The 23255-nt window shown below is 40.5% G+C and overlaps 1 protein-coding gene across 3 annotated transcripts in view; it reads left to right on the top strand.

The window, feature by feature from the left end:
- The window catches only part of LOC106946583 (cAMP-specific 3',5'-cyclic phosphodiesterase 4B-like), a 63022-nt gene extending 42883 nt beyond the window's left edge, over positions 1-20139 (top strand). For all 3 annotated transcript variants that reach the window (XM_015031012.1, XM_015031017.1, XM_015031023.1), the window contains 10 exons: positions 6688-6800; positions 14699-14792; positions 16547-16743; positions 16831-16929; positions 17624-17788; positions 18046-18145; positions 18291-18445; positions 18715-18837; positions 18929-19111; positions 19349-20139. In XM_015031012.1, the coding sequence (XP_014886498.1) occupies positions 6688-6800; positions 14699-14792; positions 16547-16743; positions 16831-16929; positions 17624-17788; positions 18046-18145; positions 18291-18445; positions 18715-18837; positions 18929-19111; positions 19349-19690 (1571 nt within the window). In that variant the 3' untranslated portion in view covers positions 19691-20139. The remainder of the gene's footprint in view (positions 1-6687; positions 6801-14698; positions 14793-16546; positions 16744-16830; positions 16930-17623; positions 17789-18045; positions 18146-18290; positions 18446-18714; positions 18838-18928; positions 19112-19348) is intronic.
- The last annotated feature ends 3116 nt before the right edge of the window (positions 20140-23255 follow it).

Raw genomic sequence — 23255 nt, 5'->3', positions numbered from 1 at the left:
TAAACTGAAATACAACTGTTGTCTCTCATTTTTCCTCTACACTTTTGTCTGTGCATTTAGAAATATACATTTTAAATGTTATGACATGTTCCAAACCAACAAAAGATATTTGAATATAGAGCAAGACACTTACTCGTTTTCTTAAACCAACACACAAAGAAAATGATTGACACAAGCTTTGTTGAGAGCAAGCAGCATTGCTGTAGGCAAGTTTGCAATCTCTTCCAAGATCTTTAAAATTGCACGTTTACCCATCACGTGGACTCCAAGCTGACTTTTCACCCATAGAACAGGTTAAAGTCTCACTGCGAATAATTTTTTTGTTCTGTGTTTCATTTTAAATATAATTGCAAAACCTATTTTTCCCCTCTGACTTATGTGGATGGACTGACGTAGATGTGGGGTGATGCAACTGTAAATCATTGTAAACCAGTGAATCATTAAACCACCCCAACACCTCCCTTTAACAGACTAACACACACACAGACACACACTCCTCCATATCCAGCTCTGCAAAGTCATAACAGTGTAAAAGCGTTGCATGTGTTGTCGTCAAGGGCTTCGCGTTATCCTTGGAGATGTGATGGAGAATGGGACTGTTTGCATACGTGCTGATAGCTTAGCAGTATTTAGATTTAATCAGAGGACAGTGACTCAAGGCTGCAGGTCCTACATGTTCACAATAAGTGATTACTAGTAGCCCGATCCTCCTGTGCAAGTTTCTAGAAATGCAATTTAAAAAACAAAACAAACAAAAAAAAGAGGAAGTTTTTTCAGTCCTCGTAGTTTCAGCCTTGTGTTGAAAACTGACCATGTTTTGCCTTAGCTTACTTCTGAATAAAAACAACTCAGTCCGTATTAGTCTGGTGTAAGTCACTGAGTCATTACTAATTAGCAACCTCAGGTTTACGTCAAACATTTTTTTAAAACTGCTTATGACAACTTCTCGACTGATGTGACTCAGTTTATTAACAAAAGCAAAGGGCAAATTTTAAGCCCTTTAAAATTTGACTAAATATCACTCATGCTTGAAAACCTGGTTCTCATGATATATTTCTGTAGGTTACTCTAGTTCGAGTTCCAATTAAATAATGCGTCACATTTCATTTTTAGTTTTTATTTCGTTTACTCATTATTCAGTATGAATAGTCCATGTAGCGATTAAAAGAAATTATGAATGAAAAGTGCAAACTTACATCTGCAGACATAATTCTAATACACAAACAATGAAAAAATAGACAACAAAACGTCAGCTTATTTAACGGCATTTCGCTTCAACATAATTTTCACATTTCTTTTTACATGCAGAAAGAGACTTGCATTGTTTTATCTCATTGTCAAGATACATTAGCAACAAAACGGGGATGGAAGTGATTAAGCACCTTTTAATTATGGAGCAAAAAAGTAAAAAAAAAAAAACTCAATGGGGAAATAATTGATAAAATAAAGTGAAATTTTAAACAGATTTTCAAAATCAATAAGATAATTGTTGAAAATAGTCTCCAGTAGGAAGGAAATGCCTTTTTTTTTTCTTTCTTTTTTGCTTCAACTTAAATGAATGTAAGGGCTGTTTCCATAAACATATGAACATGTCTCTGATGCGCCTGCAGAGAAAATTAAAAAAAATATATTGATCTGAGAGCTCTGTAGCACACTGACAAATTTAGTTCACTTATACGTAAGTATGCCTGTTTAGATTCCTAAATACAGTCGCCATTATCTTAAAATAAATTCAGAATTAGAGAGGGAGCCAGAGTACATAAACCAAGTCAGGAGTGTCGTGTTCATGTTTTTGGTGCCAATAAGCTTTGTTAAATAAGACATCTTGAAAATGGCTATACATCTTTATTGCTCTTTTTGGGTACCACCAAAAAGTGTTTTAAATGAATGACTGTGGCATAAAATCATGGCAACAAAATAATCTGTTCTCTATTAAAGGACTTTACCATAATCTCACATTAGTAAAAATGATTTCCAGATGTTAAAATGAAATAAATTGACTGTCTTCGCTTAGCAAAGCCAAAATGAAGATGCTGCATGTGGAAAACTAATCATGCTCGTCGTTTTATTGATCATCAGCGAAGAAAACCACCTGAAAGCTGGACTTTAGGCAGGTTTTTCTGGGGTCGTCTGTTATCGCATGTAGGAAAAAACAGGAGGCATGACATAAGATGTAATTGTTGCAATCCATAAATCTTGAACGGGTTATAGAGCTGAACCTTTTGAAGTTCATTGAAGTTCAGGGAAAAACATTTACAAGTGGAAAGATTTAAGACAGTTGCCAACGTTTCCTGGTGTTGCTGAAGAGAATTACATAAGACAATTATAACCTTATAAGCAACACCTTAAATGTTGAAATTCTTTGGAGCAGAAAAAGAACAACTTTGGCTTTTTATGGAAGAGGTACGTTATTCTGAGCGTTATATGGCAAAATTGTATCTGGAACAAAGTTGTATCCGGTTGTTGATCATGTCACTTGTGCGACACAAAAAAGGTTTCTATTGCATTTTTACAAAGTCATCCTAGCACAAAAATGTTTCCATCGCATTTCGGGAGATTCTTTGTTTGTTTTTTGTTTTTTTTCTAAATTGACATATTTCTGTTAAGCTTCTTAATTTAATATGGTAAATGTAAATGCAGCTAATGATTAATTCCTCTCTATACCAAAGCATTGTACAATCACATGTGTCTGTCCTACAGCTGAAGCTTGGTCCAAACTACCTCATGAGCAATTAAGCAAATTTAGAGTGTGCCACTGTGTAGCCTAAATATTGTGAAATCTACTTTTGTACAATTGTAGTTAGTTTATTATATTCTGACATATAAAAAGTCTGAATAAAGAGGGTGTACTTTCATTTAGACATAAGGAAATATACTTTTTGTGATGTTTTAATACTTATACTGCAGTTAAAACTCTACTCTAGATGTTAGAATAGCATTATTGATGAAAAGAAGCTGTAGATAGTTTGAGGTTTGAGACTTGGCGAGGGTGAAAAGGATGTAAGGGGAAGGTGTCTTGGTGGGACCGAAGGCCTGGACCCAGCCCTGGTCGTTAGTGCAGTTGATGACTCTTACAGAAGCTGTTTTGTGGTCCTCGAAGGGAGTGAAGGAGAGCGCCGATGCAGACAGGGTCTGTCTGCACACTGAGGTCTGTTGTCCTCTTTGCAGGTTTCAGCATGTGGCTAAAACATTACTGCCTCCCAAAAAAATCGACTTCCACCGAAAAAGGAAAGGGAAAAAAAACAGGCTGGAAAAGTACCTGTCTGGGAGCAGGTTTGTCAAACTGATCGTGCGTCACTCCATCGTTGACTGGTGATTCTGTGAAATGTCAGCCCATTTATCTTTGCATTTATGATCAGCCGAAGGTGATAATTGGTTCAGCACTCCATCAACTCAGTGTGTGTGTGTGTGTGTGTGTGTGTGTGTGTGTGTGTGTGTGTTGTTACTTGGTTTTTCTTTTGAAGTTCAGCTCAGACATATAATTATTACACAACTCCAGTTAGAGAGCGATAGCCTCAGGTGTTCTTTAGACAGAAGGAAACGACTGCTGAATATCCCCCGCTTTTTCTTTGAGTCATCTCCTCCAACGCTCCAACACTGGTCAAATTTTCTGTTGATTCTGAATCATACAACAGTTTAGTTTTTTGTTTTGTTTTTTTACTTTTTGAGTGCTTGCATTCAAATAAATAGATGGCATCCTCCGACAGGGTTTTGTTACAAGACACATCTCAAGCACCTGTATATTGTTACACCCTACCTCTGAGTTAAGTCATTTTATTTCCTTTTTAATTTTTGAGGAAACCAGAGCACATGGAGTACACCCATGTATAAACTCACAGAAGATCCAAATGCCACAGAGAATCCAGAGCCTTTTTCTACAGAGGGACAGTGTTAACAACTGGGCCACCCTGCAGCCAAGACTGAATGACTGCAACCTTTGCAACAAATATGATCAAATTATTAGAATGCAAAGACAACCAACTAGACTTTTGTTAAAATGGAATATGCACAATAAAACACTGTCAAATAACTAAACATACTGGCCATTATGCAAAAACATGCATTGAATAAATTCTTAAACAATATATTTGACATGTAACAAACAGTTATATGTCAGTATTAAACCAGCATAAAATTATACAAATTTTCGGTTACTGCTTGAGTATTTTTATTCCACTGCCAGATGTCGATGGCAGTGGCTGTTTGATGCTACTATGCTCCAACCAATGAGATGTTAGATTAAATTTGTAGTTTTGATTCATGTTCGACTTAAAATATCTGAAATACTGCCTATCTGATGACATGACCATTTTCTCCTCCACGACGTTCTTCTTATTTTTAAGCAGTTATGAGGCACAGTGGCAAAACATGAAGCTTCTACTGCGCATGTTGCTTAAAAGGTTTCTGCAAAGTAACAAAGAAGTGACACAGTAAGTTGATACCACCAACCTTTGTTTGCTTGGCCATGATGGATCAAGAGTCTTTTCAGTTCAGGATCAGAGTTAAGTGAAATTGTAGTGAAATTGGACATATTTTCTGTTCACATTGATCATGTATGTATTGCAGTAAATCTTATTATTACTTTATCAATCAGCATTAAATTCAGTTCTAGCAAAGTTGGGTGTCTCCATTGGCAGTGTGTTCCTCACTATGTTGGTGTGAATATTGACAGAAACGTGGATGGGCCATGAGACTGAGAACAAAATAACATGATTTTTGTCATGCAACTGCGACAATGAGAACCGACTTCATCACATCAACCCAACCACACAGGGTTCTTTGGCCTACCAAAAAGTGGGTTGAAAAGAATAACCAGTAACCTAGATTACTGAAAAATTGGTATTCTCTTTGTTTCCTTCTATACTTGTGATGGGATAGCTGGTGCCCTTCCTCAGCATAGACACACAGAGAACAAATAACCATGCATACACTCATTGACACCCAAGGACAATTTCAGAGCCAAATCCTTAAATCTACATTGATTCTGTACAAACAGAATAAAACCAAGATTTGGCTTAAAGAAGGAACTTTGAACAGAAAGCATCTAGTTTTACTCGATTTCTGAGAGTATTGATTCAGAATATGTGGATCCTTTGAATAATTTGGACTGTGAAGTTTGCCATCCGCTTGTACTCTAGTTTATAACCAAATGTTCTTTTGTCTGTTATAACTGTGGCATAATTTGTTAAATAAATAAATAAATAAATAAATATACAGAAATGTCACTTTCTTTATTGTTTAGAAGTATTATTCTCATCATCTTGTTCTGATCACAGTTAAAAGTGGGCAGCTTCCTGAGCTTTGCAATATGTCTGAAGTTTTTTTTTACTCTTCTTTGTTAAAAAGTGGTGGTAAAAAATCTGTACGCCATCACTGTTCTTTGAAAGGCTTTGATCTGCTATATTGACGTAAATTGGAGAGTAGCACGCTGGCTGTCTTGTTGTGTTAAGCATATGGACTAAATTCCTTCCATGTGTGAAGCCCTATGAAGTAGAGATCAGTCTTTTCCATCAAAAAAGGGAAGGTAGGGAGATCCAGATGCATTCAACGGTCCCTCCCTGCAGAAATTATTCCTTTGTATTTTCGTCTTTTCTTTTTTCCTCATACTCGCGCACATCTTATTTCTTTTAAACCCGTCTTTTTCCTTGTAAGTACCCACGCTCCTGGCAGATGTGAGTCATCGCTGGAAACGGCAGAGCTATTAAACCGAACATCGATCCAGTGTTTTTTTGTTTTTTTCCCCTGATCCGCTCCACGTTTTGCAGAAGTTCGTGGCCAAAGAGGAAGTGCCTTGGTTTCTTTGGCAGAAGAAAGACTCTAGCCTGGCTTCCCCCAGTCAGTGGGGGGAGTGAAAATTTGCCTCTCATGTTGCTTGTGCAAACAAGTGTTGCTGTTTGATATAAATTTTTTCCTTCCTTCCAGAGGGTTTGAGAGGAAAGAGGGCGTTTGTGAGGCTCACGGTGGCGTGAGCTGCAGCCGAGGCAGAGGCACGACCTCATGTTTCAGAAAGGAGGTCATCGGGAGAGGAAGAAACGGGGTCAATTCTCTTTGAAGCAGTGGCAAAGTGCTTTTACACTTCTTACCCACAGAACTTTCACAAACACAATACAAAAGACAACATCATGCGAGTGAAAATAAAGTGAAAGTTTTTCTTTTATCCAAACATCTCCTTAGGAGGGGAAAGACACAGAGCCACTGTTCTTTGTGGTTCAATGGTGGGGTCTCAAGTACGTTGGCTGTAGGAGGCAGTAGGTCTTCCTAACTTTCACGCCACTTGTTCAGACGAATAGCAATGAAAAGGGGAGAAGTTACTGAGAGAGGCTGAGGAGAAGGGGTGGGGGAACCAGACAGAGTGGGAGGGGGGGTTTGCAGAGTTCACCAGTGCGAGGGGAAGAAGGGGTACACGGAGAATGAGGCTGCACACGAATAACTCTCCCCTCAGTTTGTCTGGAAAATCCAACTTCCCTGAACTCTCTAAGGCAGCATAGAGCTCTACTGAGATGAAGGAGCTCTGTGTGCACCCATCCCCCTCTTCCTCGGCATCTTCCGGACATTCCGCGGGCCAGTCCCCCGTGCGAACTGCAGGCCATCCCGCTACCCTCGGACTGCCACATGCCCCGTCGGCAGGCTCAAGCGCGGCCATGAATCCCCTCCGACCTGACTACGTGTCCGTTTGTCTCTTGGCAGACGAGTCCTACCAGAAGCTGGCCATGGAGACGATGGAGGAGCTGGACTGGTGTCTGGACCAGCTGGAGACGATACAGACGTACCGGTCCGTCAGCGACATGGCCTCCAACAAGGTAGGATGCTTTCTATTTACATCAGAGCTGTCCAACTTTTGGTTTCAGGTGTTGTGTTGGAAATGTGGGTTTCATTTCAAAGATAAACGAAGAGAGGGAGCTTTGGTCTCTCTTTGTGTTCAAACTTACAAATAATACGGTTGCGGTCTCAGTCTGTCCTTCTACAGTTTAAATCCGTAGTGCCTTAACACTTAAACATTAGAAAACAACCAAACTCTGAGACTGACACCATCATGACAGGACAGTTTTAATTCCGCTCTTCCACACTTCTGTGTAACTGCTCTGTCTGCTGCGTGGTTGTTCATATGCTCAGCATATGCAAAATGTTTGCTGCCACATTGACGCACTTGCAAATCATTTTAGGGATCTCGGATACAAAAAAAGGAGAAGCATGAATAGAGTGTTTTACATATTAAACAACAAGCTTCCTGTTATCTCTGAAGATGTGTAAGTCCTGCTCCATGGAAATGGTCACATTTCATTTGCAGACATGCTTTTCAACTGACTGCAAAGGTACATGATCATAGCTGAACAGAGGCAGCGTTCAGGCTAGTGCGATGTGCATATTGGCTCTTTTGTCTTTATCTGACTGAGATGCTTAAGCAAATTAGCTAAAGAGAAAAAGTTATAAGAAAGGTCAAATTTAAGTTAAAGTATTTGAGATCACCTGCAGTCACATACACAGGCATAAACTGCAGTAAACACTTCACCCTGCATTATGTGAACATTTGCTAGAAACTTTGCTAAGCTAATGTTTCAATATAAAGAGCACACACTCTTTGTCATACTTAGTTGCGGTGAACCCTGAAGTCAGTAAACCAGTGTGAACATATTGCTAAATTTAAACAACTCACACAGTAGCAAGGTTTTGTATGTCAAGCTGCACAATATGCAGAATTACAATCATCAGTTTCAAGATGTGCAATTGCAAACTGTTGCATCTTGGAAAGACTTTAACAGTCTTATGTCTACACCAGTCACAGCATAAAGCTAAACAACTGAGATGCTAAAGCTCAAGAATAGAAACTATTGGAAAAGAAGTGAAAAATGGAGAAAAATCTGTTGTTTGCTATCAATGACATTACTATGTTAAACAATACTGTTATGTTTTTTTTGTAGTTGTTGTTGGGTTTTTTTTGTGCAGCCTGAGCCAGATAAGCCCTGATTTTATTTTTTTGTTTTCATTGTAGTTGAGCATCTTCAGACCCAGCCCATGAAAATCCTAGCTTTAAATAATCATGGTCATTCTTCTGTCTTTTGTTTATTTTGCTTGGCCCAAGCTCTGTCTCTGCTAAAAATCTGTCCATTTTGTCTCTGACTTAGTTTTGGTGAACTTATCTCAATGCTTGCAGTTACTTTTTGCTATTACGTTTTACTTTTTAACATGCTTTTCCTCATGTTGCGCCCCTCTCTGGGCAACACACCACACACGTTGAAGAGCCCTGCTGTAGCACTTATAGGGCATGGCCAATTTGCAATGCATATCCCTCATGCTTGCCAATAGTACAGTATGATGGGACATTTTCACAATTTTGGAACTTTTTATGACTGTTGCTGATAATCCACCCATAAACAGTCTAACAGCATTCCCCCTTATGGCAGCTCAGTTGAAGTTAACTGTGAAGCTAATGTAAGCTTTATGGTAAGTCCTTGTTTACTGATGACGCTAAGAAACTCTTAATGAATAGGTTTAACCCTACTTTATTTATTTTTAAAGAACAAATTAATTGCTGACTACAAAAGTTTCGTAATATGAAGTAATGGGCTTTCAGCTACTTTGTGGCTTAATAGACGTGGGAAGTAAAAATGTACCAAAAAGTCTGAAAAACACAATTGCATCCCATGTAAAATGCTAGAGAGTGCTCATGTGGTAAGGTGACATGAACTTTTCAGTCAGAGTTCATGTCATTGTCCTCGGGCAAAATATCGATTCCTACTTTGACTTATGGCGTGGGGGGGCTTGTCACCAGAGACACAGCTTAGAGGACATTGCTGGCAATATTCAAGAATTAGCTTCCTGAGGTTTACTGGAGCAACAAAACATGAAACATTCTTGTACCTTTTGTTTATTAGCGTGTTAATACGTTACCATATTAGGTTTTCCAGTCAATATTTGAATTTCCCATTGTGTCTCATTAAGGCTAACGGTATCACCAATATTACTGAAAGAACACAGTGCGCATTCCAGGAAAGTTATTTGAAATCCAGAATTGTAAACCATTTAATTAAACAATCCTTTCAGAGAACATCTTGTGAGGTTGATATCTTTTTCTTAGAAACATCAGTGCCTACAACATAAAAAACACTCCCTCCTTGAATGATTAAAATACTCAGAATCCATTCTCATAATTTGTGACACATGAATAAATCCAGTCTAATAAAAGTTTTTACAATAATAAAAATTCAGATGTCAGCCATATGATTTGATTAAGATGAAACTAAACAAACATGCTGATGTTCATGTTGAATTAGTTGCTTCAAGTTTTGCTTTGATGCACAAGTGCGCATAATTTGTATAAAGTTCAGCTAAATGACTAAATGTATTACCTAACCTCCCCACTGGAAGTACAGACAGTATGACGGCGTCAAATTATAAACACTCAGCCGGGTGTATTGTCCTTTTCGTCGTCCATGTGGTCAAAGGGGGGATTAGAATTGGGAGGGATGTTGTCAGACTGTATGATGGGTGACTGTGACCGTGACACCTTCTTCCTGTCTTTTTTTATTTCCTCTGCCCTCCCCCCGATCCCCCTGCCGCCTTCTCTGCTTTGCTCCCGGTTTTCCAGACTACATTAACAGCACTTGCACACAGGTCTGGTTTTTAAAGGCTACTACGTCATTAAAGCTGGCAAGACAATGGCCAGAAGGTCATTGAAGCCTGTTGCAACACCGCTTCCTCATCAGGCACAGTGGCATTGTTGACCAATAGTGATTTTGAAAGTGCACAGGTCAACAGTTTATCGTGTTACTCTTCAATTTCATCACTGTCCCAGATTTGTTGAATGATTATGAAAGGGTGTAAGGGTTTGTTGGGTTGCCATCCATTTTTATTTCTATAACCCATGATGCTTTGCATTCATTATTTTTTGCTTACATATAGAAACAGTCAAAAAAAAGGGGGAATGTCAATTATTACACCTTAAATAGGATAAAACAATCATAAAAATTCATTACTCTTTTAAAGATTTTAAAGGAAAAGTTCTGGAAAACAAAACTTTCTTATACATCAGACATGACAATTTCTCTTTGTCTTTGAAGATTGAAGGCCTCATTACCATTACTTGGGCCAAACTTTAGAACGGGCTTACAGGGGCACTAGCCCGGGACCCAATTTTTGGGGCGGCCCCCCTAGAGTTTTTTTTTTTTTTTTTATGAATTCATGTTTGCAGACATGATGCTTTATATAGTAATTATAGACCTATATCAGATAAGTTGTATTAATATTTTGGCATTTTTATGAGTATGAGCAATATTCAAGTATTTGAAAATTATGAAGTCATAGTAATTTCTTTTGGGAACAACATGGTGTTTCTGGCCAAGGAACGTATTAAACCTACCATCAATAGTTCATACCAATTTAAGTATTCAACCACTTGTACTGTAATTTGCATTAGTAATGTTTCTTTAGTGGATTGGGCACCAAAATAGTTTCCAACCCAGGGGCCCACATCCGTATAAGTCTGGCTCTGTCTATCACCCTAATCTGTATCTCCAGTTACTAGAAAAATGTTGTGAAAAATGAAAATTATTTTAAAACTAAATCTGTGTGAATAATTTTGGGGTTAACTGCAGTTTTATATTAATTAGAAGTACATACTAGACGTAACACTGCACTGTGACCTTTGTTGTTTAACTAGAGGATCTACCCTAACCCAGTTAGTCCTACAGAAACACCAGGAATTAGACGGATTCATTTTACTCAAAGCGTACCTCCCAGCTCCTCTGTTGCAACCATTATAGTAGCACGGTGGGCATCCGTCATGAGCGCTGACAAAGAGCCCATTTCTTTTCTGACCCGCAGAATGCATTTGAACCCATAATCAAAGCCGGGGGCGTCTCCGTTTTCAGCGTCCAAGGGCGCAGGTGTGTCCGGGGGGTTTACGGGGACCACACACCCTGCTAACCGCCTGCCTGGTCAGGGTGACCTAAGAAGGGGGAGAGGGCGAGTCGTTTCCCTGACCCTCACTATCATTAGCCTCGCCACACTCCCGTGGCCGATGCCGGGTGACGGCCTTGGACAAACACCGCCATGTGAGTTCAGTTAGAGGAGTTTCTGCACCCTGCGGGTTAGCGTGCGAGCGAGACCCCGGGCAAAAGACAAGCGAGTCGGAAACTTTAACTCACGTGTGGTCACTCCAGCTTTGAAGCACCGCCGTCCTCCGAAGGGGGAAAAAATGACACAGTTATTGAAACAGATGCAGCAGTGAGTCTGCAGATGTAATGGACATTAAATTACAGTTCTGGTTCACTGTTAGAGTGGTGAGGGGATCGGATGAGCTAACTCTAGTCATTATATAAAAAAAAATGGTGCCTTTAAATCTTTATGGAAAAAAAACTAAATGGCTATCAACAAAGCCCTGTTTCTGACTGTAACTTTTCTTAAGTAATTTTCATCAAGACCTTCTAGGAAATGTCCTGTTTTTTGTTTTTTTTTTCTTTTACTGTTGCTAAACTGTGAAAGCATGTTGGACATCGTTCACTGAGTGTTGACACCGTAAACATCTGCACACGCGGGGGGGACAGAGGAGGCGACGTTGGCTCACTTTGGTCTTTGTTAGATTGCGCAGCTGCGTTTTTGCAACACGTTCCCATGCTACTTCTACAAGTTCCAGTATTTCCTGCTCGTAACAGTTCAAACTCTTCCCAAAGGAATACATTTTCCTCATTTGAAAATTTCCACCACTTCTCTGCCCTTTTTTTTTTTATTGGCTGAACTTGTTCTTAGGGACTTTTGTGTTGCGTGCTCAGGTATGTCAGTAGGCTGCCCGCCCGCTCGCCTGAGGCCATGCGAGGAAGCAGGATGTAAATGACTTCAGTGAATTACCCTGGTAAGTAAAAAGGAAGTAGGTGGGGGCACATGCTCGGGCCTGTATGAGGAGGGGAGGAGCGACAGGGGCCTCCTCTTAGGCTGTGTTACCCAGTCAGTCAGGGCATTTTATCACTATACGTTTCCTGCCTGACGCCACATCAGAAAAGAGAGCATAAGAGGCAGAAGCAGGCACAAAAATCTATACTGGACTGAACACTTGTCACTTTTTTTAGGGCCTTTTGTGAACTTTTCATTCGTGTCGGTTTTGGGGTTTTTTAAGTGACAATGGGACTATGTTGTTCTGAAAAGCAGAAGAGAAACTTTGAGATGTTCACAAGTTGGAAAAAGGTGAGTTTATTTTTTTGTCGTTTGAGTCCCGTCTGCTGTGTTTAAAGACTAAGTAGAGAATGAATGAATTATTTTGAAAGTGGATAGAAACTTCTCTTTAAAACTTTGTTTCAGTCTTGATCGTGAGAATTTGGGTCAGACATTCAGAGCGGATTCCGTGGAACATGCACATATTCCGAAGAAACATTTCAAATCTTTTTACTAGTTCAATTATTCCATCTCTTCTAAAAATGCTTTTGTTTCAGCAAAATTTCTTTTAGTTTTTTCTTTTTTTGATGCATTTTTTCATTTGTATGAGAACTCCCTGCTGATGTAAAATCTTGCACACATTAATGCAACTCATTAGGCAATCTGACATGTCATCAGTGTGCACTGCCTGTTTCAGCTGAACTACACGACCCTGAATTATCGACATTTGCCTCAAAGTTGCACAATTCCTTCACTTTGAAGAGTTGGTGACAGTTTCCCCATTTTCGCAAAGTAAAAGCCATGACATTCAGAGTGCAGTCTGTTTTTTTGTTTTTTATTTGCTCACCAGGGACTTACTGATTTTCACAAATCAGTGTGTGTGTGTGTGTGTGTGTGTGTGTGTGTGCGTGCGTGTCTGTGTTTGTGCGTGCATGCACGTGTGTGTGTGTGTGTGTGTGTGTGTGTGTGTTTCGGCTTCTTGATGGAGTTGCTCAAGTTTCTCTGTCGGGAAGATGTTTGCCTCAGAGACCAGATTTACTGGTTTGAGTATAAAGAGACCCTAATGGGAGATCATTTTTTTTATTTAAACTGGGTCAAGGCAGCTTTCATTTTTCAGGATGTTAACAGTAGAGATGCACCGATGGGATTTTCCTGACAGATACCGATTTTCCTACTTTCCTTTGTGGTCCGATCGGCCAATCACAATCCTGACTGATTAGATTGTTTTTTTTCAAAGAGCTATAATTAATAACAAAGGAGAAAATTCACAGCAAATATTTGACTGAAGACCTATTTGACAGTAGTTAAAAAATTACACACTTCCTAACCTTAATCAGATTCTTTTTAAATCAATAATCACGAGGCACATTAGTTTTAATACATTTAATGAATAGGGGGAAAAAAATTCATTGTCCAATTGTTCAGGGAAAAATTGCCAACTCCAAGATATAGCTGCTTGATTGGTGCGTCTCCAGTTACCATTATTGTTATTGTCTGGGACTTTTGATGTGATCATGTTTCCTGTTAGGCAGCAGGAACTGAAAGCATCCATTTAGTAGCTTTTTCATTTCCCATTTGTATTCATGTCAGACTCGGCTTGTTGCAGAGCGTTCACACGCGCCACGCCGTCTACGGCTCTGATATGATCCGGCTTATATTCAGAGAGGGGGCCGCCGTGGGAATGATAAAGCGGGAACATGTGACGCTGCTGTTGCTATGGCACTCAGGCATCTGTGTGGCTGGTGGGCTGAGCACTCCTGAATCTCATCTCAATTCGATCCTCTTTATAGGAACGAAACATAAAAAGAAAATGTGGTTAAAAAGTCAGATTTATTAGGGAAAAAATTAATCAAACAAAAAAAAGCAGTCTGCTGCTAGGAAAGCCTTGCATTGCGCAGTGTGCGCTGCGTCTGTTTTGCGTTACTGAGCAGGGGGGAGTGGGAAGAAAAAGAGAGAGAGGGAAAGATGTAGGGGGATTTTCTCCTAGCTCTCGTTTTCTGCAGCACTTCACACTGCTGTGCGTTAAGTCGAGGGTGGGAGGCAAAGACGGAGAGAGACGCCTCACTCCTCACTCCGTCTGCCGCGAGGGACTCTGCAGATTGTGCATCCCACCCTCCCCCCATCGCCCTAGCTTCCTTTTTGCCACCCTCCCATCGCGAAGCCTCACTCCATCCGCAGCTCGTCACTGGATAACGCTCAGAAGACTCCTGGAATAGGAACATCGATCAGGTCTCCTGGGGGATTCCGTCACTGTCTCCCTTGAAGACAATGGATGCGTCTGGGAGGAGGCGCGTCCGGAGGGTTGGGATGTAGAGGCTCCGCTGCCGCAGCAGCCCTCCTCCGGAGACGGCGCATTGTTTTTTTTTGTTTGGGTCTTTTTTTCCCCCCTGTGGTTTGGGTGGCTTCTGGAGCGCCAGGCTTGCAGGGCTGAGCTCTGCCTTGGGGGTCCACTCAGAGAGGAGCATTCGCTGCTTCTGCTGGGGAGCACCAGGGGCTCTGGACAGCTCAGCACCATGCCAGAGGCCAACTACCTGTTCTCCGTGTCCTGGGGATACATTAAGGTGTGTTCTGTCGGAGAATCGGATTTGAAAAACATGCCAGATTCGGTTTGAATGCGTCCGACAGATCCCTTCCCACTGATTCAGAAGACTGCGGCACGAACAAATGCGCATAAATACCAGTTGACTGCATGGCTACATGTCTATATTTTTGCACTTTGCGGTTTTGACAGCAAATACTAACCAAGACCCACATAACGGCGCTTACAAGCAGGAGAAATTGACAGTAAGAGCCATTTCTCATCTTCTTCTTCTTCTTGTTTTTTCACTTCTAGTTCAAGAGGATGCTGAACCGAGAACTGAACCACCTGTCTGAGATGAGCCGCTCGGGCAACCAAGTGTCGGAGTACATCTCCAACACCTTCCTAGGTAAGCACTGCAGCATCACATAACGACTGCAGCGATCATCAGAGCGTTGTGAGGCAGCGTCAGTCAGGAATAACAGAGTCAGCGACAGCTAGAGGTCATAAGGTGACTCAAAGTGATCCCTAAGTCTTGTTAAACCAGTCGAATCCGGTCTGAAGAAGACCTCTTGCTGAGACCAGGGAGAGTTAGAAGAGATGCTGCATTATTCAACAGGAGGACAGCACTGGTTATAGTTTTTAAAAGCAGAGCTGTGTTTCATGACTCACAACTAGCCTCCTATAGAATTCCCTCCAGCCTCTATTAGCTTGCAGCCTGTAGACACTGTACAATTCTTTGAAAACATGTTTAAAGTTGACAATAATAGGAAGGAAAACTCAAAGAAACGTAAGCTTTTCCTATCAGCTTGAGAAAACTGTTAGGAAAAAATTGTACATGTTTTCCAGTCTATATATCGTCACCTTCCTAAAATAACGACCCAAGTCTTTTTTTGCCAAAAGATGATTTAGGAAAAAAAAAATATATGTATGTATTACTTTTGGCAAAAAATGATTTGGGTCATTATTTCAGGAAGGTGACAATATTATAAATCAGAACCAGATGCAACGTCACTCTGTGTGAAAGAGTAGCCCTGTCATGATAACTAATACTGCTGGGTGATAAACTGTCCCAGAAGTTATCGTGATAAGCGATAATATTATTGTTTTGAGACCATTTTCAAAACAACAATATAGTTGGCATAGTAATGCAAAAACACTCTCTCAAAGACCAAGAGACTTTCATTTCTAACATTTAACACTAGAATTGGAAGACATTTTATATATATGCAAAATAAATAAACAACAAATAAAATGTATACAGAACTCTCGATGAACAAAATTTCCCCTCAGAATGTTTATCTATTTGAATTGATTTATTGTTTATGGCGACAGGCTTATGTAAGAGTAGAAGTCTTGCTCTCTCTCGCTCTCCTGCAGCCTCTTATAGCGTTAAAGCAACATCTTTGCACATCTCAACACTGATATAGTGAAAGTAGCTAACTTTGAGTTTTCTTCCTGCAGTAACAGCTTCCACACCAAAGTGTTGTTGTTTTTGCATTTACTGTCAGGAAACAAAAAGTCAGCTTCAGAGCAGATTCTAGTCACCAGCAGCACTTTCGTTGCATTTCAACCAACAAATAACAAAAAGGAAACGGCAGAGCTCCGCTCGTCTTTGAAGGGTTTTTCTTTCTGCAGTGCATCTGACACGCGTCAGGTTCAAACACATCATTCTGCTGGGTTTTGTGGAGGATGTAGCTGAGACTTTTTTTTTTGTTCGCTGCGGTGCATACGATCATCAAAAATAATTTCACTGTGTGCAGCATGTGAGCGCCGTCAGCCAGCAGGCAGACAGACAGACTGAATCACACACTCTGACTTTGCCCACATATTTACATGTCTCTTTTTCTGAGCATCTGAGCTGAGGATGAGCCGTTTTGTTTCCACTTTTCCCTGAACTGTTGTCGCCTCCAGGTTTAGTTTCGCAGAACGCACCGCCAGAATATTATGTGGCAAAACATCTCATTAGCAAACCTCAACTGCTTTTATTTAATCGCAGCACTGTCGTCACATTCGGAGTTTTTGATTTTTAATTTAGGTTTTCCTGCAGTCAGTGGGAGTTTTAGTGGAGACAGAACAACTGTTTATGCAACAACCTCTCACCTTTTAAATCGTTTATTTAATCATTTCTTCTTCTCCTGCTCTTTCTGGTGTTTCCCACAGATAAGCAGAACGAGTTGGAGCTTCCGTGTCCTGTTCAAAAAGTGAGAGAGAGGAAGAGGAAGCAGAGCCAGCAGCAGCAGGGCGGGATGATGACACAGATCAGCGGGGTCAAGAAGGTCAACCACACGTCGAGCATATTGGGAAACGTCGGCAACCGCTTCGGGGTCAAGACAGATCAGGAAGAGCTGCTCTCAAAAGTAAGCGAATTACAGGTGTTTTTAGCTAAAATTTGGTCAAGGTAAATTAAAAAGAAAGGCTAAAGATGTGAACTTGTGTGTTAACAGGACCTGGAGGATATTAACAAGTGGGGGCTGAATATCTTCAAAGTGGCGGAGCATTCTCACAACCGACCACTCACCTGCGTCATGTACAGAATCTTTCAGGTTAGTTCCTGTCTTCTACTTTCTCAACATGGCAAACTCATCACTTTTTTATTTTTTTCTGTATATAAAATCAACAAAATTCTAGCCAGGCTTGTCATGGTTACTAATTTTTTTGTAAAGAACACCCAACACTAGAACTGGGAGATATTTTAAATATTCAAACCAAAAACAGGAGAGGAAAACCCCACAAAAAATAGAAACAGAAAAACAGAAGTAAAAAAAAAACACAGCCAAAACCATAAATGAGATGGATTGTGAAGTCTCTGTAAACAAAATTCAAAACATAATATGCAAATATAAACTTTTGAACTCCTTTTCATTCATCATGTCAGTAACTGGTTAAACATTTATTTTTATTATAAATATTTACTGTAAGTTGCAGTACTCCTAGTGATGCATTCACATTTCTCATAAATCATTGGTCATGAATGTTGTCATTCTTGTTAATTATAAATATTTTAATCCCTTCCATCAACGGATGAAAATTAGCCTCTGCGACTAAATCTGGCATATTTACTTAACATATTCAAGTTGATTAATATGCATCCTATCCTTTATAAAATTAAAATAAACTCACAAAAAATGTTTTGCTTATTCCAACAGGCTTTACCTAAGCTTAATTTGACACCAAAGCGGCGTAAAAACATCTCCACTTAATAATTTTCTTTTTGTCCTCATTTTCGCCCACACTCAGGAACGAGACCTGATCCGCACGTTCAAAATTCCCACGGACACCTTTGTGACCTTCATGCTGACCCTGGAGGACCACTACCACTCAGACGTGGCGTACCACAACAGCCTTCACGCCGCCGACGTGGCCCAGTCCACGCACATCCTGCTGTCCACGTCCGCCCTGGACGTAAGTGGCCCGAACCTGCCAGAATCCAAACTGTTTCCGCAGAGCTGCGCGGTTAGCTAATGACTCCATCACCAACGCCCCTTTCTAGAGCTATTATGTCTTAAATGAGGCGACTTGTATTGCGTCATTGCTCAGCGCATGCCAGAGACGATGACACATGAAAGGATTGGTCTCCAATTGTTGTCTGTTACCTCGTCTTGTTTGGCCAGTTCATTAGCCGAAGCTCATATTTTTCTTTTTTTTTTTTCCTCTTTCAGGCGGTCTTCACAGATCTGGAGATCTTGGCAGCCATCTTCGCTGCAGCCATTCACGACGTGGACCACCCAGGAGTGTCTAACCAGTTCCTCATCAACACTAGTGAGTCTCTGTGATTGATTTTTTTTTTTTTTTTTTTTTTAAATTTTTTTTTGGCTCTCTCGTAAGAAATGCCAGAACGGTCCGAGGAGTCCAAAGGCAACATTGTAAACCTGGAGCAGTATTTAATTTCTTCCTCCATTTGCAGACTCTGAGTTGGCTCTGATGTACAACGATGAGTCAGTGCTGGAGAATCACCACCTGGCTGTGGGCTTCAAGCTGCTGCAGGAAGACAACTGCGACATCTTCCAGAACCTGAGCAAGAAGCAGAGGCAGACACTCCGGAGGATGGTCATAGACATGGTGAGGAACAAATCAGCTCGTTGCCTGATAAATGAAAACCAGCGCGAGTATTTTTATTTGGACATCATTCGTCCAAGAGATGCTCCCACTTTAATATCGTGGAAAGCCGTCATTTTGAGAAACGCTGCAAACATTTGATGCTAAATACAAAGTAGTTGGCTTGCACTACCTGCCGCTATTTTTCATGTCTAAGCTGAATGATTATTTTATTGATTATTTTGTGACAATAAAGCTGAAATACCTCATATTCTCCCCTTTTTGTCCTCCAGGTTCTGGCCACTGACATGTCCAAACACATGAACCTCTTAGCGAATTTAAAAACCATGGTGGAAACCAAGAAGGTGACCAGCTCCGGCGTCCTGCTGCTGGACAATTACACCGACAGGATGCAGGTGAGGGAGCGCTCTTCGCCAGCATCCATCTGTTAGAAACACCACGAAAGGGGAAAGACGGATGCTCAGATCTGCCTTTCCGTGTCTGCAGGTGCTGTGTAACATGGTCCACTGCGCCGACCTGAGCAACCCCACCAAGCCTCTGGATCTGTACCGGCAGTGGACCGACAGGATCATGGATGAGTTCTTCCACCAGGGCGACCGGGAGCGGGAGAAGGGGATGGAGATCAGCCCCATGTGTGACAAGCACACAGCTTCAGTAGAGAGGACTCAGGTAGAGACCACACACCTGGACTGTAGTAATTCATAGAATGATTCCAGGACCTCCATTTTTAAAATTTATCGAGGCAAATTATCTGCCTTGAGTCTTCGTCGAATTATCCTAATTTATTCTATTACTTGATTAACCATCAGAATAATCAATAACTCACTTACATCAGCTCTACTCCATACCATACTAACATTCCTGGCCCGTTTCCTCTTTTGCTAACGTCTGCCTGATCTGTTCCAGGTCAGTTTCATAGACTTCATCGTCCACCCTCTGTGGGAGACGTGGGCCGACCTGGTCCACCCGGACGCCCAGGACATCCTGGACACGCTGGAGGACAACAGAAACTGGTACCAGAGCATGATCCCCCAGAGCCCCTCGCCTCCCTTCTACACCAGCGATGGAGAGGGAGGCCAACACAGTGAAGACGGTCCCCTAGCGAGTAAATTCCCCTTTGACCTGACCACGGACGATGGCACGCCGGCGGACACGGCCGTCAGAAGCGACTGTGCGAGTAGAGGCAGTCCCTCTGACCTGGACGGGACAGAAATGACGACATGCAACGTCTCGTCCGCAGAAACATAGCCGGAACCCGTGGCGGTCCCAGAACGGGACGGTTTTTTATGCTGAATTTTTGTTTTTAGTTGCAGTGGAGGCATCCTGCAATGAGGCTTTTTGGAGCTATTTGGCAACCAAGGCCTGTCTGAATGTTGGGCAAACCCCCTGCAAACAAGGCTCAGAAACCCTGTTGCGGTATGTTTTTGCGTCCCTGGCAAGGGAGAACTGCCGAGGCACGGCTGGAATCGGAGTCCTAACAGACCGAAAGTCTGGATTAGTCGGTATGAATCTACGAACTGGGGAAAAAAAGACTTCCAAACTTGCACTTCAGGACATTTTTATCTTCATGTAGAATATTTGTAATATCTCAAGACTAAATAACACAACCAAAACTACTGGTCAGTAGGCTACTTGTAACCACGTAGTTTTTTTTTTTTAAACATTTGTCTAAAAAAAGAAGAAAAAAGTGCCTTTTTTTGTTCTCTTGTACAACCATGTCATTTTGTAAGAGTTTTTATAATTTATTTAACATGTTCATGTAGCTGTAAAATGTGTCCAGTTTTCTACAAGAGGACATCATTGTCTCGTAGTCTTCCGAACGTTCTGGCAATAGTCTCAAGAAGAATAAATCTGTTGACTTCCCAGCACAATTTGCACTTTGTGGCACACTGTAGAGCAAAGAGAGCGTGGAATGCTGTTTTAGAAAGACAGCGGACATGTGAAGCCAAATAATTTCATGCAAACAACCCAAATATATTTTTGTTTTTTACCTCAAATTCATCGAAAAGACTATTACATAGCTTCTGGGTGGAAAAACGTGGAAGTATCCAAAGATCGTCTGGAAAATAACAAAAGCACTTTGATGATTTCAGTGTTGCTGAATCACATCCTAAAAAAACTTCCTCTGCTATTCTGGAGCAACATCATCGAATATCAAAATTTATGACCCCTTGTTTAAAATGTTCGAAGCTTATTTCTAATAGCATTTCCCCATGTGAGTCATTTTAGAGCTTTGAATAATTGTGCACAGATTTAAAAAAAAAAAAAAAAAAAAAAAAAAAATTGTCTTCTTTTTGTTGTACAACTCATGTCGGGGGGTTTTTTTTTATTGTTTTTTTTTTCACCTCAGCACCTTGAAAATTGCCAACAGCCCTGCAGCTGGTTGCAGATCTGTTCCAACACTTCCTAAAAGGTACCACGATGTATGGTGAGGGGAGATGAGTTTGTAGTCATAACATGACATTCTTCTGTGAATGTGTGCACGCTTGAGCGTGCACATACGTGGTCACAGAACCGCACAATCCCGTCGCATGCAGCTGTACAGTGCCGACAGTAACGGCGTATTTATTACCTTTTTTTTTCTTGTACAATGATAATATTGGTTGCTAATATTTACTGTATATTTGCTATTATTTATATGCACTACCACATGTCAAATTACACTTTGACTGAAGCTGTCTGGTGGTTTGTCTGTATTCAGTGAGATATTTTGCCATCAGACCGCCTCTTCATGTCATGGAAGTATGTTTGCTTTGAGACTCCAGCCAGAAACGTTTGTATGTTCTCAGCCAAACGATCCGGCAAGGCTGGACATTTACTGCAGCAGATTGTGTACGGTGACAGGTCATTGTACAGCTGTAGGAATATTTGCTGAAATATTTAGCATTGTTTCAAATGTATTTTTTCAGTGTTTTCCTCACAGTATATTGGTTAAAAAAAGAAAGAAAAACAACAACAATGGTATATGTTGTGCTCAACAAATGTTTTCTATGTGATTATTAAAATGAGCATGTAAAACAGAATCATCTTGTCTGGATGTGATTTAGTCATAAATACTTTTCTTTTTCTATAATACAACCCTTTACTAAAGTTTCAAACAACTTTGTTAACATAATTATCTCATACTCTGACTTCTATTGATAAATATCTATAGAAGTGTCCAAAGAATAATATTTGTGTTCCTGGTTTTATGAATGCAGTCCCATTCATAACACCACCGATAGTCACCTAAAGAAGACGTAATAAATTGTTTATCATTATTTTCATCGTTATCACAATACTTCCACAAAATATTGTGATAAAATTCTGAGTCTATAGTCCACCCCTATTTGGAGAGAAGATTTTTCTCTGACATAAATGATTTATTAAAATTGTACAGAAATCTGAACTAGGTGTTTTGTGGGAGAATTTGCTTGCTTGGTACTTGAATAATTAGGAATAATCCAGAATGTTGACAAATAGTTATCTTCCATTTTATTCCTTTTTTTTCTAAATCCATAAATGTTTTTTTTCTTCTGAGAACTTAAAGCGCCAAAAAAGACCAGAAATTTTTTTATGACGTGTCCTAGTGCTGTGTGAATGAATCTGATGTTTTTTGTGCCTTGAAAACATGCAAGGCAAGTTTCCCAAACTTTTCCAAGCAACCCTCATAAACATGGTCATGCTCTATGATCTACTACAGATAATCAACAAGACACAGGTCCTGGTCTGCACCTATGCTGATGACATCTTGCACTTTGTTAAAGAATTTTATATATCTATCAAACTCTTACTGATCCTGCCTATGTATATTATTTCTAATAGCTGCTTCCAGCCCATTTAGTGGTTATGATTTATTTGCTTTATTTTCATAATGTATTTTCAAGAAGTGAGTTTTAGAAAATGTGTTCATTCATGTTATATTTCCTGGGAATATAGCTGATATTCTAATGAGCCGCTGACGCTGAACATTACGTACTCTCCACGCTTCACAAACGATGAGACATCTTCTGAAATATTGTTTCCCACACTGTTTCAAGCACAAACACGGCCATCCATCTGCGGCACACCATTGGCCGCTTTTTGTTTTGCGTTTTTGCGTCATGGTTGTAGTTTTGCTACTATGCTAGGTGAAGAAGAGCGATGGGTGAACAGGAAGAAGGAAAAACAACTTTATCCATTCTTCAGTCACTTCATTGCTGCAACACCTCATTTATTTTCTTTTTGTCTGGTCTTGAGCTTAGTGCTCCTGGCCACTGGTCCTGCAGTGTAAACAGGAAGAGTGGAGATAGTGATGCTATGTGCTGTGTCCTCTGGGCATTCTCCCTCCCTTTTGCTGTAAACACCTTGACCCAAACAGATAAGCATCAGAAATACGTGATGAACAGAACAGAGTGCAGAGTAAGATTAACAGGAAGGAATGTCTTTCACAGATTCCACGTGATGACTTCCACAAAGTAAAAGAAAGGAAGTTTCAACAACAACAACAACAACAACAAAACATGTTTAGCTGCCACACTGTCAGAATGACTGGCACATTAAAAGCCATGCAAAAGCCTCTTTTTCCTTTTTTGTTAAACCCAACGAAACCTTATGTGATTGGCCTTATCAGGAAGGTAACTCTGACTGGATGTTTGCAGTCATTATCCTGCTGAGACATGGAAATTTAAAGTCTTTTCAATACTCTGCCGGGATTTCTTCCATGTACCGTGTTTATGGCATCTTTGTTCTCTCGTTCGCTGAAGTTCAATTTTAGTCTTGTCTCAATAGAGGACCTTCTTCCACAAATCTGCTGTGGCAAACTGCAAATGTGACAATCTTATATATGTAATCT

The sequence above is a fragment of the Poecilia latipinna genome, unplaced genomic scaffold, assembly GCF_001443285.1.
Source record: "Poecilia latipinna isolate Pla-1442-1.1 unplaced genomic scaffold, P_latipinna-1.0 Scaffold12, whole genome shotgun sequence".
NCBI lineage: Eukaryota > Metazoa > Chordata > Actinopteri > Cyprinodontiformes > Poeciliidae > Poecilia > Poecilia latipinna.
Note: the sequence above shows the minus strand (reverse complement) of the source record. Positions and strands in the feature narration are given on the sequence as shown.